We start from the raw sequence: 15,764 nt of genomic DNA, 5'->3' as shown, positions 1-15,764 counted from the left end.
CGTTCAAGAGGGCAGTTTGTAGACCACTGAGGTAGGAGGAGGCGAGAAAGAGCAGTGGGAGGAGCCTATCCAGCCCTCGTCCTCCTTCACAGACACCAGCAACAAGGCCTGGCTCGCGGTGTGGCGCCACTTCTCGCGAGACGTGCGGCCGCCAGCCTCGCGATAGCTCCTCCTCGTCGGAATGCCCGTGGCCACGCCCCCTCGCTGCTGCTGCTGCCGCTACTTGCGCCGCCGCCATAGAGGCGCCTGAGCCGCCATGAAGCAGGGTCCTCTCACGAGGCGCTCTTCCCCCAAAGCCGCCCGAAAGGCCCAAACGCAGGCCATTCCCTTCCTCACTAAAGTCAGCCACCTTCTTACCGGCCTTCCCCCCTCCTCCTCCTCCTCCCTGCGACGGAGGCCTTTCCCCGCCTCCTCCTCCTCCACCATTTTCCCGGCCTTCGCACGTTTAACACAAGACGAAAAGCCCTCCTTGGCGCCCCTGCGGCCGCCACGCGCTGCCTTTAGGCAACGAATTGCGAACGAAGCAAGGAGGCTCCCTCCCCTTTGTATACAAAGACACACCCAGAACCCTGGACGGAACCCGATGCGAGGGAGGGATGAGGAAAGGAGAAGGCGGGCGGCGGGAGGTTAAAGAGGACAATGCGCTTGGGGCGCTGCTCCGAGGAGGCGCGCCTCGCGGAGAGAGACGGCGCCTTCCGCTCAGCGCCCGCGAGGCCCGCGTTCTCCAGCCTCCCCTCCTCCCCCTTGGAAGCAACCCAATCCGGGAGAGAGAACTGATAAGGCCGAAGCGCGTGGGTCCTTCACCACCATTTCCCTCCTCCGCCCTTCCTCCTGCCCTTCTCACCTTGCCCATCCTTGCTGTTCCCGGAGGCGGGCTCCACTTTGATGCACTCCTTGCAGACGGTGTGGAGGCAAGGCAGGAGCCGCGGGTCCCGCTCCGAGCGCAGCCGCTCCCGGCACACGGCGCACTTCTCCAGCAGGTCGAGGCCTTCCACGTTCAGCGGAGCGCTGGCCGTAGCGGTGGCGGAGGCGGCGGCAGCGGAGGAAGAAGCCGAGGCGGCGGCCGAGGAAGGAGCGGAGCGCTGCCTATCCCCAGAAGCAGCAGCAGAAGCGGCTGCAGAGGCGCCTCCTCCGCCGCCGCCGCCCCCAGTTTCCGCCGGAGCAGGAGCTGTAGCCGAAGCCGACATGGCTGCTATTGTGATCCTTGCCTTGCGGTTAGGGCTTGCAAACGCCGCCGCTACTGCAGCGAAGCGAGGGCGGGTTGCGAGCAATGGAGGCGCAGCAGGAGGAGGAGGAGGCCGCGCACGCGCAGAAGGACGAGGCCTTGCGCGCTCGCTGAGGGGACCGTTGGGCTCCGCGGAGGAGCAGCAGCAGCGCGCGAAGCGGCTCCCTCTCTTCTCCTGCCGCCGCCGCCCCTTTAACCCCGCCCACTCCCCTCTGCGAACGGCGGGTAATAATTTTAGGCTGTGAGGGAGAGAAAAGAACAGTCGCGATAAGGCTGTGTGCAGAGAGAGAGAGAGAGAGACGCTCGAGAGAGCGCTCCAACGTTCCAGGAGGCGGGGCTTACGGAGCTCTTCTCACCCTCTCGGCCAATCGCTGCCTTGCGACCCTAGCCGCCATTGGTTGCAATCCTGGCAACTACCGACTGAGGGAGGGAGGGAGGAGGGGCTTCTCGGAGATTGACAAAAGAAACGGCCCAATCGGAGTGCCCCCCGGCCAATGGGCGCCGAGGGCAGAATAAACCGATTCAGGCCTCTTTGAGGGCGGGACTTGGGCAATAAATTTTTAGAGGAATTGTAACCATGGCAACAGTGGTTGGGAGACTAATATAAAGTCGTTTGTTTCTGCCCTCCCACTAAAAAAAGAGATAGCCAAGGCTATATGTTATAAAGATGTTTATAAAGCACCCCCAAGCCCCTTGTTCTCCTTCATTCCCCTCACACTGGTCCCCTTTTATCCTCCATGTTGGAGGCCACACCAGTTTCCCCTTGAGGCATTAAATGGCTGAAGCACAGAATGGTATAAAACATATACTAGTGGAATAAAGCATATAATACAGGTTGGAGTAGCTACTCTTTGACTGCATCCACACTGGAGAAATAACCCAGTTTGACACCGCTTTAACTCTTTTCTGGTTCAAGGCTATGGAATTCTAAGAGTTGGAGTTTGTTGTGGGCCCAGGGCGGAGCGGAGCTCCGCTCTGGGCCCCACAACAAACTCCAACTCCCAGAATTCCATAGCGAAGAGCCAGACAAAGAGTTAAAGCAGTGCCAAACTGGGTTATTTCTCCAGTGTGGATACAGCCCTTAAGTAGTACTGCTGTCCCTAAAACACGTTTAAGTCCAAAGTTTGGCACGCTTTAAAACCAGTTTCCATATTACCAATGACTCCAGATCCATAGTTCCCCTATCGCAATATAGTTATTATTTAAATCAATTATAGGGCACTCTTTAGGTGAAGTTTCTGTCAAGAACAGCTCATGGGTGAATAAAAAGGAGACAACCCATTTCCTCACAGTCACAATGGTTGTTGTGAGGGGTTTTTGTGGCACCTTTGAGATGTGAGCGAAATGTTTTAGCATAAGCATTAGTAAACTACGAATGCAGCTACACTGTAGGAGTAACGCAGTTTAACGCCACTGCTACTCTGAAGAAATAATGCAGTCTGACGCAACTTTAACTGCCATGGCTCCATCCTACAGAATCTTTTGATTTGTAATTCTGTGAGGTACCAGCCACCTTTGGCAGAGAAGGCTAAAGGCCTTGTAAAACTGTAAATCCCAGGATTTCTTAGGATGGAGCCACAGCACATGAAGTGGTGTCAACCTGCATTATTTCTACTGTGTAAATGTACCCTTGGTCTGCTTCCTCAGATCCAAGTCTCTGAGCCTTATTATCACATTAGACGATTCCCGCTCAGAGAAGGGAATTCTAGAATTAGAAAAAACCTGCAAATGTAGGATGATTTTGAGATGCGTTTCTCCCAAACATAAATAATGCAAAAATAAAGTGAACGGAAAGTGGATAGAAACAACACCTTTTTACTTTCTGGAAGTTCGCAGAGAAAAAGGTGTCGTTTTTGTCCACTTTCCGTTCGCTTTATTTTCGCATTATTTCTGTTTGGGAGAAACGTTGTGTGAAAAACCTCCCGCATTTGTGGTTTTTTTCTACTTTTAAATCCTGTTTCTGAGGGGGATTCATCTAGTGTGATAAGGCCCTGTGAAAGCCTATGTTACAACTTCTTTTACACAATTAGTCTCAAAGGTGCTACAAGATCCTTTGAGATCTTGGCTATATCTCTGACTTTTACAGAAGGCAGTCCTCTATCTAAAGACCTGTCAGCCCTATTCCATACTAACAAGGCTGCATCTCTGAATGTGCCCTCAGGTCGTTTCCAATTTATGGTGGCCCTCAAACATTTTCTTTTTTCCTTTTTTAAATTATTTTTTATTGACACATTAGAAAATAACAAATATTCGCATAATCAAAATTCAATCACACTGACATGATACAAATACTATATACATATAGGACAGTACATATACATAAACATTTAACACATAACAATCATCTATCTTTTAAGATTTCTTCAAATCCTCTTAATCACTTCCTGGTTTCCTGTACTATATCTGTTCATACGAGACAAAATAAGAATTCCTAAAGATTCTTTGCATAAGGTTAAGATTATCATAAGAGAAGCAAAACTAATACCATCAATTTCAGACGATCTAAATTTTTCATATAGTATGCCGTTTACATTCGATATCTATATATCTATAGTGATAGTATTATCATCAGTCAAGGAGTAGGGACAGCTAATAAAAATACCATACTAAAGTGAGAGGGGAAAAATGCCTCTTTGAGTCAGTAAATCTAAATAATATATAAATAAAACTGTTCCTTTCCTATTAATTGTATCTATAATTCTGTACACAGTGCCATTCTTCTTCTGTCTCCTTGAGCCTTCCTTCTTTCATTAGCACTGTCAATATGTCCATTTGCATGGCTTCATTAAGATTACTCAACCATTCTTCTTTTGTTGGGAGGATATCACTCTTCCAATATTTGGCGTATAAGATCCTTGCTGTCGTGATATACAAAATGATGCGTCTGCTCGTCTTATTTTTCCCTGTATCTTTGTTTGGGTATTCTGGGATCATATTTAAGAGATAGAGGAGAGGGTCAAACTGTAAATTATTCTGAGTGATTTCAATTATTGTTGTGTGTAATTGCTTTCCAAAAAAGTGTTGCTTTATTAGAGTTCCACCTAAAGCATTTTCTTTCTTCAGTGGGGGTTTGCCTTTTTGCCCTCCTCTGAGTCTGAGAGAGTGTGACTTACCCAATGGCACCCAGTGGGATTTCATGACTAGGTGACAATGTGAACCATGGTCCCCCAGTGTCCTAGTCCAACACTCAAAACTACTACATCAGATGACTCATGGTGTGAGGAGGGGAAACAATACAGAAGGAAAAGGACATGGAGAGGGAAAAGGAAAACAGGCATTTTCATCAACTGAGTACTTAATGTCACATGGTTTTTACAATGGTCGTTTGTGATGAAAAACAGGCTGCTCACAGTTTGAAAATAGGCTTCAATAGGCCACTGATGAAAAGCAATTTGTTAGTCCTAACCAGCATCTGCCAGATTCTGGTTGCTTCTGCCACACCAGGTAGAAGTCTGGAAGATGCAAATGGCACCACTATCATTGCTCTAGAGCAAATGGGGCTATTGTTCCTCAGACACAGAACTGAGAAGGTTAGCAGGAAATGTTTAATGCATTTAATCATTAATAGGCTAAAATACTTAATTTAGTGGCAAAGGTGGACTAAACTTACATTATTTTATTCATCTATATTCCAGATTTAGACAGCAGAACAATCAAAAATTCTTAGGAATTCCCCCACATTTATAGACATCTTCCTCTCTGCAGATTTGCCCAAATCCACTCTTTAACTTTTCTGAAGCCAGGTTTTACTGATCTGGTTCAACTCCCTTTTGATACTGGGTTTAAACCTGCAGACGACTAAGATACCTGTGCTAAATCTCCTATTTAGATTAGACATCATAAAATACCATTGGTACTGAATCTCACTTTCCACACATTAAAATGGGTGGCTTTTGTATTATATGTCACTCTCTATACCTAAAATACATGTATATGTCAAGACTCTATAGGCGTATTCTGCAAAAGAGAGTGTGATTTAGGTCAATATTTTATTCAGTTCACTCAGAGTCTAGTACATCTTGTGCCGGCCAGGATCTCTGAGCATTGAATCCAACATCCTGAGAGCCAGATGCTTGAATTAGAGGAATAAGCATACATAGATAGTATGTAAAGTGCCAGACTCTGTTTTTGGTGATTCATAAGTGGCTCCTCTGTGTTTGACTCACATTCATACTTGTGTAATCGTTAAATCCTTTACCATATTTAAGAGCAAGTAAATGGTCCTCATTTCATTAATTATAGCCCAGTCCTATGCATGTACCCAATAGAACTTCCTCCAAACTAATTATGTGTTGGATCCCAGCCCTATATTCCACTTTTTCTTAATGGAAGTTGGTGTGCCTAGTTCTGGCAGTTTCCTATCCAGGGCCTGATTAGATATAAACATACATGTTGCATCTTATGCCTTCAGAGACCATGTCCTGCTTTCATGTGCATCTGAGGAAGGGAGCTCATGCCCACAAAAGCTTATGTTATTCTAGTAATTAAGATGCCCAAGACTATAAAAAATAAAAGAGCATGCCATCTGACATCATCCAGCCTCAGAGGGAGAGAAAGATAGGCTCAGCTCCATCAGGCCTAGCCTAAAGAAAGAAGAAGAGCCCTCCCTCCAGTCCATCTGCCATGGTCCAGGCCTCAGAGGGAGAGAAGAACCACTGGACTTATTCCCCTTCCCCACTACCATTCCCTTCTCCTTTTGTGTCATGTCTTTTTTAGATTATAAACCTGAGGGCAGGGAACTATCTAATTAACTATCTGTAAGCCGCTCTGAGAGCATTTGTGGCTGAAGTGGGGAGGATAGATATACTAAATAAGTAAGAGTCAATTCTACTTTTCAAGGCCTATACATTTCTCTTTTATGGTGGAATGGCACAATATCACTCTAGACTTTCCAAGTACCTACTGAGCTCTTCCTTTCAATTTTACTTGAAAATTAACTGTTGAGGTGGAGCAATACTTTCCTCTCATATCTTTAATTGCCCACTTTAATTGCCCATTGCAATTGTATTTAAAAGTTCTATTTTTGGGGGTGGAGGTAGAAGGAATACTTTGCAATTGCTTAGGTGACCTTTAGAAGTGGTACACACTGAACTTCTAGGCAAGAAGACATAATAGATTTCCCAGTTTTCTAGGGATAGACCATCTTCAGGGCATAGGTGGGAGTATTTAAATGCTAATACAGTGAAGTAGAGCTATCAGAAACAAGTGCTTAGTTTGAAATACATTGCCTGTCTTTTTGCCTTTTCATTCTTTTATTATAATATTTTTAAATGTCTTATATAGTCCCCTGGTCTTATCTTATACACACAACATAGGACCTATCTTTCAGTTTACATAATGTTTATTTAAAAAAATACTAACAACTTTCAATTCATCATTGAAAATGTCAACCTGCCCTCAAAACATTCCAAAAGGAAGTAATTGTTACTGCTTTTTTTTTTCAAACAGGGAAACCAAAGCTAGACTAGAATTTTCTGTTGAATGTGTAGCTAATCTGTCTGAATTAATTATTTCAGCTTTAAAACTCATGTTGTTTTGTACTTTAAAGTTGCTTCCGACCTAAGACAACCCTATCACAGGTTTTCTTGGCAAGATTTGGTGGAAGGTTGCCTTGCCTTCCTCTGAGTCTGAGAGAGTGTGATTTACCTAGGGTCACCCAGGGGGGATTCACACCCTTGTCCTATTCTCAGACCATTACACCACGCTGGCTTTCTTTAAAATTTAAGATGCACATAATAGTTACTGGAGCACTCTGTCTTAAAATCCTTGGTTGCTACCAAGGTGGATTTCCATATCCCAAAGGAGCTGCGTTGCTGTAACAACAGCAACAACAAGAACATTGTACAGTAAAATTAAAACAGTGCTTTGCTCTCTCATTCATATCTTAATCACGTCACACCTTTTTTGTGAACTCTCCTTATTTTCTAATTTATACATGAGAAACTGTATATCTGACCAGGAGGGGGGCTTTCTCCATAACCAAAAAAAACTACCTGTTGTATTTTGCACAACATTTGCCAGTTCCCAGTGTTAGGCAAGTTGCCCTAATTCTGAGCTCCCCCTCCAACCTAATTTGACACTCTCTTTTTTTTCTTTCTTTTGCTCTGGTATCAATTCCCACTACAGTCCACAGGAAAAAGTTTAAAACATAAGCATGGTGTAGTGGTCTGAGCATTGGACTACGACTGGAGATCAGGGTTCAAATTCTCGTGTGGCCATGAAATAGCTTTTTGTGGGGGTTTTGGGCAATGTGGCCATGTTCTACAAGAGTTTATTCCTGACATTTTGCCAGTATCTATGGCTGGCATCTTCAGAGAATGGATGACCTTGGCTAAGTTGCATTCTCTCAGCCTCAGAGGATGGGATGCCAACAACTATCAGGTCAGAATGCACAGAGAAGCCATTGAAATCCACAAACACCTGGATGACAAAGTTTGGCTACCAGTCTTGAAAAACACCAAAATCAAGACTCTGCACATGCAAATGAACATCACCAGGTTGAGGGGGCTTCTGAGCAGACAATGGATTGCTAATTAAGTACAGTAGACACAAATCCTCTTCACGTATTCTCCCGCCCTGAGGCCTTACCATTCAACAACAGACCAACACAGAGTTTAACATGTAAATCACTTCCTCTCAACTAAGGGCCACACAGTATATATACCCCATTCACTTCCATGGCAGCATTCTCTGAAGATGCCAGCCACAGATGCCGGAGAAACATCAGGGATAAATTCTTCCAGAACACAGCCACATAGCCCCAAACCCCCACAAAAAACGATATAATCACAGACAGTTGATTCACCCAAAGTCCTGGAGGTTTTTATCTTCAGTTATAATACATACAATATAAAACAGCATACACACACACACACACACACATTCCTTTGTGGCTTTCAATCAACTTCATTGTCTGTTTCACAGCTACAAACTAAAACACAGAAGCTCACAGCAATAACCTGCTGATCCAACAATAAATTGCTCTCAACCATCAAACTGTCAATTCTCAACTGTCATCTGACATTTGACCAGTCTCCTGGTCCATTAATATAGAATGTTGGCTGTGAGTCATCATTGAGTCAATCAAAATATTTTTCTGTTGTTTAAAGGCATATCACACTAACAATGCCTTCAGAGTATAGCCCTGGTTGTACAGTTGTCTGGTACTGTAATATATCGCACTAACTAATTTAATAATATGTATGATGATTTCAAAGACCTAATGCTTCCTCCTCTTTTTGCCCATTGCATTGGCATTGGCTTCACATTGCCAGACTCATGTAGACTCCCTGTTGTTTTTGCTTTTGTCCTATGTGAGTAGTGTGGTAGTTACGATTTAAATTCAGTTGTTTAAATCATTATATAAATTGCTTCTCTGAAGGATTACATTTAATTTATATAAATCACACATTACAGTACTACTGAAGGAGATTTTATTTAATCATAATTTTTATGACTTTGTACAGTACCTGGTAAAATATTTCCAAACCATGGATGCTTGAATCTGTGGATAAAAAATCTGTGGATAAGGAGAGCCAACTGTATTCACTAAGCAATTATTCCAGAACTCTTTTTATTTTAATATTGTACTTATAAAATTGAGGTCTCTTTCATTTATGCCTAAACTCCTCCTCCTTTTTCAGATCAATTACATTTCCCAAAATTCTCTACACTGTACTAGCTTTTCCTTCTGTTTCTTGCATTTACAGAAAAGCAAAGTTGAGAGAGAGAGAAATAAAGAGTGCGGGCGCCATATGTGTACACTACTGCTACTCAAAGTACTGGTCCATGGGCCAATACTAGTCCCCAAGCTGTGGGCTGCAAGTCCCTGGTGACTTTCCAGGAAAAATAATTAGTGGGAACCAATATGGTACTACTCCCTGACACAGTGAAATAAATTGCTCCCCCCTCCACATCAGGTAGCTTGTTGTGATGCTCTGATGTATATCACCCGCAGAACAGGATTTATGAGATATCTCCCATCTCCATAAACATAGGAATAGAATATTATTTAAAATCATGTAATTAATGTTCATTATTATATCTTTGACACAGGCTTTTTTTTTTTTTTACTCACTGGTTTAGGAAAAAAGTGAAATCCAACTTAATTTTTTTTAAATTGCATTTAACTTTATTTTTTTCTTATTTTAAAATATTTCTTAAATCATCAGCCCTGGATGAATTGTTAAAAGTAGTGGAAGACAAAGCAGAGTGTCCATGTTGCAACCATGTGCCTACCTGATAAATAAAGGGGCCCAGAATTGCTATTTATGAAAGGAGAAGGGTGAGATATATTTGGACAGCAGGAATAGAATGAATTTTGTCTGACAAAACTCCTGTGGAATTATTACCAAAGCTTTTTTGACAAGGATTACCAATGATTCACTTACTGCAATTCATATATATATATATAGGGTTGCCATAATTGTCCACTATTATATATATCAAGTTTATTTACATTAGCTGACCAGGCTTTTGCATACAACCATAAAACAATCCAATACCATATTAAAACATAGATGAAATAGGACAATTAGATTGGTAATAAGACCTACAAAATAAGACTAAGACTATATCTTGTCACTAGATAATTTAAAATTTTATCTTTTTGTCAGAGCTAACTTGATACACTTGGCTGTTCAATAGAACATGTAGTAGTAGTCAGTTCCTGCTAATAAAAATATCATTTTTTAGGGAACAGCATCTCTGATATGTACAACAAGAGGGTCAAGGTACTGGGCTCTCAAGTCCAAATTGAAAGATCATTCCAGAAGAAATTGATACACTTGTTGAAGTTGGTCCAGACATCTCACAGGCCCAGACCTAGTGCTAAGGATAAGGGCGTAGTTTGCATACTCTTCTTCCACTATCATCACTCCCTAAATTTCCTGGTATTTCTATTCCCATCCTCAATTTGTATCTTATTTAGGTCTTTTTTACACAAGGCAGTAAATCACAGTTACCTTGCGATGATAATGCCTTTGGCTGGGTCTCATTACATAACATCATCCTCTTCTGTTCTCCCCATGAGAGACCATTTTCAAAGTGTTTCTTTTTATTAATGCAAAAACCAACCCATTAAATGACCTCCTTTCCCACTACTGTTCTGCTAGGATTTCCACTGCAATAGTTCAATTGCTCTTAATGCCAATTTTGGGTTGTCAGGAGGTATGCACTGAGTATGGCTTAGATAAACTACTAATCAGGTGAGAAGGCGAAGAAGTAGAAATTTCAATTTGATTTCCTTTCAGTTGGCAAAGAAACTTGAGAAACTTTAACCTTTTTTGCAAACGACTCCCACCAGGAGTCTTACAGTTTAAAAAGTATTTATTTAATTAACCCTATACTGCCTTCTTGTTTAGAATTTCAGATTTGATTTATCACTGGCAGATGAAAGCCAGCACTAGTTTAGTCTTATCTGCCCCGAATCCCCATCACCCCACCACAAGGAAAAGAAAATCTTAAAAAATATGACTGTTTTAATTTATATTTCAATTGAAGGCATGTGCGTGTGTGCACACGCACCACACTAGGAAAAGGGGCAGGAATAATGTTTTGGAGGACATACTAGGCAGGGGTAGGCAAACCTTTTTGAGCCGGGGGCCGGGTTACTGTCCCTCAGACAACTGGGGGCGGAAGCCAAAAAATAAATAATTAAATATTTTTTTTAAAAAAAAATAATTAAATAAAAAACCGGGACAAATGTAGGACAATTTTCAAATGGAGGATTTTTTATAAAAAAATGGGAGGACACACAAAAAAAATCTGATTTTTTAAAAATGTTAATATAAATGCATGTTTTGGAGGCTTTTGTAGACAATTGCCCCCCTTGCCCGCCTCCTCCTGATAGGCCAAATGCCCCACGCCTCCCGCAGAGGCCAAAGGCTCCGGCGGCAATCGGTGGCAGGACCAGGCTGGGCCGGTCCCAAGGCCTTGCCGGCCGCATCCGGCCCGCGGGCCGCAGGTTGCCTACCCCTGTACTAGGTGGTCAGTCCCAAATGCTGTGCATGATAAGATTTTATTGCAAATGAAGGTTGCAATCTTGGAATGGTTCCTAAGGTGCAAAAGGAAAGACAGCAACCCTGATTGTGCAGCGTTTTTTTAGAAACAATGCTATTTTAGTGGGAGAAGAGCCTTGTGTGGTAAAGTTCTTAAATAACCGAGCAAAAACACAGGGGATCATACTGTTAGTCTTGTTGAAGCTGCAGGATTCAGAACAAGCCATGCAAGATTTTTGTTCTGTTGTGTATTGTGCTTTGTATTTCTATTTATTTAATACATTATTTAATTTCTGTGCTACCACTCTCTGAAGAGCTCATGTAAGCAGAAAGGGGTCATGTTTCCAGAATTGTTCTAGGGCTTTAATGTGAAGACAAAGGAATTAACACAAACCATAAAAGAAAACAAATGTTTCATATCATAGAAAAACTGTGACGTTTACATACTTCAAGAGATTAGAATAAAAGAAAAAGAGATTTATTATTTTAAAAAACCCAAATTAGGTAAATTTTTCCACTTTTCTGCGGATAAGAAAAAAAGAAGGGTTGCTATCTACATAAATAAAAGATATCCTGCAAAAGAAAAGTTTAAAAGATAAAAATGGACATTATGTATGTGTAGAGCTTCAATTACCATCTTCAAGCTTATTAATAGCAGGGATATATGCCCCCTTGGAAAAAGAAGAAAAATTAATTAACAATCTAAATAAAGAACTTATTGAATATAATAAAGGAAATTTATTGATAATAGGAGATTTCAATGGGGTCATAGATCCTTACAGAGATAGATCCTCTCACAAACCAATTAATTGTAACCAAAGCAAACTACCTAGAACTTTTTTTTATTTGATGGAGGAACAATCAGTGGAAGATGTTTGGATTAATAAATATGGGGTATCAATGTGACTTCCTTTTTTTCTGATTAATACCACTCTATGTCCAGAATTGATATGGCATTAATATCAAAAGAGATATTGGTTAAAGAAAAAAAGATGGGAATCATGTCTAAAATGTTATCAGATCACAACTTGATCCAAGTAGATATCCAAATTCCAAAGAAAGAATTCTTCTGGAAATTAGATGATAACATTTTTAAAGACGAAAGATTTGTGGGAAAGATTTGAAAAACTACTTTAAAGAAAACAGCACAGAAGATGTTCAGATAAAGGTCACCTGGGATGCATGCAATGCAGTGGCTAGGGAGTTATTATTACAAAAAGTCTCTGAGAATAAAAGACAGAAAAGGGAAGTCATAAAACAAATTTCAGACCAAATGAAAGAAAGGAAAAAGAATTTAGGGAAAATTCCACACATGAAAAATTAAGAAAAGAACTACAAATCCTTCAAAAACAGTTACAAACCCAAACAATGGAAGAACTTGGGGAAAAAAACAACAACTTAAAAATGGCTAGACAGTCACACTTTGAACACTCAAACAAAGTTGGGAGATGGTTGGCTTATAAATTTAAAAAAGGACAATTACAGAAATTACCCATAACAATCAAAGCATAATAGCTGAGGTTAAAAAAGCCTTCACTGATTATTATGCCAACCTATTTCAAGATTAAAGAAAACCAGATGACTTTCCATCAAAGTTACAATCATATTTGGAAAATAAAAAGATATTCAAAATATCTCAGCAACAAAATGACACTCTTAATGCCCCAATTACTATACACGAAATTACTCAAACAATAAAAAAATTAAAGGAAAATAAATCACCTGGTCCGGATGGCTTTTCGACCAAATATATAAGTAGTTTACAGAAGAATTATCAGCAACATTACAACAGACATTTAATCGGATCCCTGCAGAATGCATACCAGAATCATGGTAAAAGCTGAATATCGCACTTATTCCAAAGGAGGGGAAGAACATCAAAAATATAGAGAACTATTGACCGATTGAACTCCTTAATGTTGATTATAAGATATACACTGATATTTTGGCAACCAGACTAAAGAATACATTATCACACAAAATTCAGATCAATCAAAGTGGCTTTCTTCTTGGACTATATATTAGGAACAATACAAGAACTCTGGTGGATCTAATTGAATATTATCATGTTCACAACGACATGGCTATGGTATTTGTAGATGCTGAGAAGGCCTTTGACAATTTGAGACGGGTCTTTATATTTCAATATTTGAAGTCAACCGGAATGAATTAAAAGCCTTCAACAGATATACCAAAGCCAGTCTACTTGATTGATAATAAATGGCGAACTATCTATGGAATTCAAACAAAATAAAGGGAGAAGACAAGGATGTCCTATTTCCCTTTTATTATTTATCATCACACGGGAAATCTTAATCGATAGAGTCAAAGAAAATAACAAGATTAAAGGTACAAGAATTAAAGGGCATGAAGTCAAAATAATTTAGCTGATGACCTAACAATAATACAGTATTGGAAGACCCTATAAACAATATGGAGGAGCTTCTTCAGGAAATGCAAACATTTGGTGAACATTCTGGTTTCAAAATAAACAAAGAACACAGATTCTAACAAAAAATATATCAAGAAAAGAAGAAGAAAAATAAAAATAAATATCTGGATGCTGTATAGCAAAGAAAGTAAAATATCTTGGATTATGGTTAGCAAACAAAAATGCTGATTTGTATGATAAAAACTACAAACAAACTTGGAAAGACATTCAGATGGATCTTTAATGATGGAACAAAAAAATATCCCTTTTAGGGAGAATTGCTGTTATAAATATGTACATGTTGCTTAAGCTACTTTTTCTATTTTTGAATTTACCAATAATCACCAAGAATAGAACATTTCTGGACTGGGACAAAGAAATTAAAAAACTGTATGGAAAGGAGGGAGGCCCAGAATAAAATGGAAAATCCTTCAAGATGGGAAAATTAGGGGAGGCTGTGCACTTCCCAACCTAAAACTATATCAACATATGATATTCCTCATATGGACACAGGAATGGTTAAAATTGGAAGATCAAAAACTATTAGACCTAAAAGGAACCCAGTTGAGATTTGGTTGGCATGCATACCTTTCATATAACAAATGCTTGGTCAATAAAGATTTCAACAAACATTACATCAGAAATGCACTTATTAATGTATGGAAAAATATAAAAGTCAAATATTATGAGAAGATACCAACTTGGATTTCAGTGCAAGAAACTTTCTATGGTAGATGGAGAAGACAAGGTTGGATAAGATCTAATAACAAAAGACACTCAAGGAAATCTTCTATTATGAGAAAGATTAGATTTAGAAAAAGATTAATGTCTTGAAAGGTGGGAGTCTGCATAGCATAAAAAAAATTATTTTCTGCCTCGGAATATCTTAAAGAAAATTTCATCAAAATGGCCAATCGATTGTATTACACTCCGGGTAGATTAAATAAAATCTTCAAAACAGGAAAGAAAAGATGCTGAAAATGCCATAAAGAAGCTGGTACGCTGTTTCATATGTGGTGGTCATGCCCACACATCAAAAAATTCTGATCTAAAATCCATATAGCAGTATATATTAGACTAAATATTCAGTACCCATTTTCTCCAGAATTATACTTATTAAATAGCTTACTTGCTAATTAGCTTACTTGCTGTTCACCGCTATGATCTTTGGAATAGCGGTATGTAAATAAAACATATTATTATTATTATTATTATTATTATTATTAAATATGACGTCGATACTTAAAAAAGAAGACGAAAGATCTCTCTGGAGAATTATGATTTATTTAGTCATGGCTGTTAGGTTAATTATAGCAACAACAACAAAAAAAGAGGAAACTGGAAGAAATATCCAAAATAGAAGAATGGAAACTGAAAGTCATGGATATACTTTTGTATAAAGATTTATATTTGCTCTCTTGTTTGGGAAATGTTAAAGCATATTTTATAAATCTGCAGCTTTTTTGTGTATACTTTTAGGTTTCTTTTCTACTATAATTGAATTTAGGTAATGTAAAATATAAAATAAAAAAATGTTAGCTATACTGACATTTCTGATTAATAATAGATTTACAAACAAAGTAGAAAAAGAATGTCTTCCTTTTCGGAACTTTGATTAGATGTAATGTAATTTTAATCTGTATGCAATCAAATTAAGCTATAATATCAAATTGTAATGACTTGAGGGGAAATATAGAATTAGCTATATAAATTATATTTTCAAGCTAGTATTTATAGAAAAGAAAGCTATTAGTAACTAAGATTGTATAATTACATAGATTGCGTTACAGAAAGGAATCATGCAAGATAACACTATTTATATTTGCTCTCTTATTTGGGAAAAGTTAATGCATATTTTATAAATCTGTAGCTTTTTGTGTATAGATTTAGGTTTACTTTCTACTATAACTTAATGTATGTAATGTAAAAATATAAAATAAAATAAAAAAAGTGAAGACAAAGAGAGAAGGCCATAGAGAGCATTCACATAATGATATATGTCATAAGCCTGGCAGAAAGCAAAACATATCCTTACATTTAGCAGAGCAGAAAGTGGTCACAGCACAGCCTGGCCCAGAGTTTAAGCTGGACTGAAATCTTATGCTCACCA

At 39.4% G+C, this 15,764-nt stretch overlaps 1 protein-coding gene across 2 annotated transcripts in view; it reads right to left on the bottom strand.

The window, feature by feature from the left end:
• Nucleotides 1-1,538, bottom strand: part of TRIM28 (tripartite motif containing 28) — a 29,532-nt gene extending 27,994 nt beyond the window's left edge. The window contains exon 1 of one of the 2 annotated variants that reach the window (XM_042473377.1): nt 845-1,538. In XM_042473377.1, coding sequence (XP_042329311.1) covers nt 845-1,187 — 343 coding nt within the window. In that variant the 5' untranslated portion in view covers nt 1,188-1,538. The remainder of the gene's footprint in view (nt 1-844) is intronic. The other variant, XM_042473378.1, reaches the window with a different exon arrangement.
• Between the last annotated feature and the right edge of the window lie 14,226 nt (nt 1,539-15,764).

The sequence above is a fragment of the Sceloporus undulatus genome, chromosome 6 (genome assembly GCF_019175285.1).
Source record: "Sceloporus undulatus isolate JIND9_A2432 ecotype Alabama chromosome 6, SceUnd_v1.1, whole genome shotgun sequence".
In the NCBI taxonomy this organism is placed as follows: Eukaryota; Metazoa; Chordata; class Lepidosauria; order Squamata; family Phrynosomatidae; genus Sceloporus; species Sceloporus undulatus.
The sequence above is the reverse complement of the archived record's forward strand: the minus strand, read 5'-3'. Positions and strand labels throughout refer to the sequence as shown.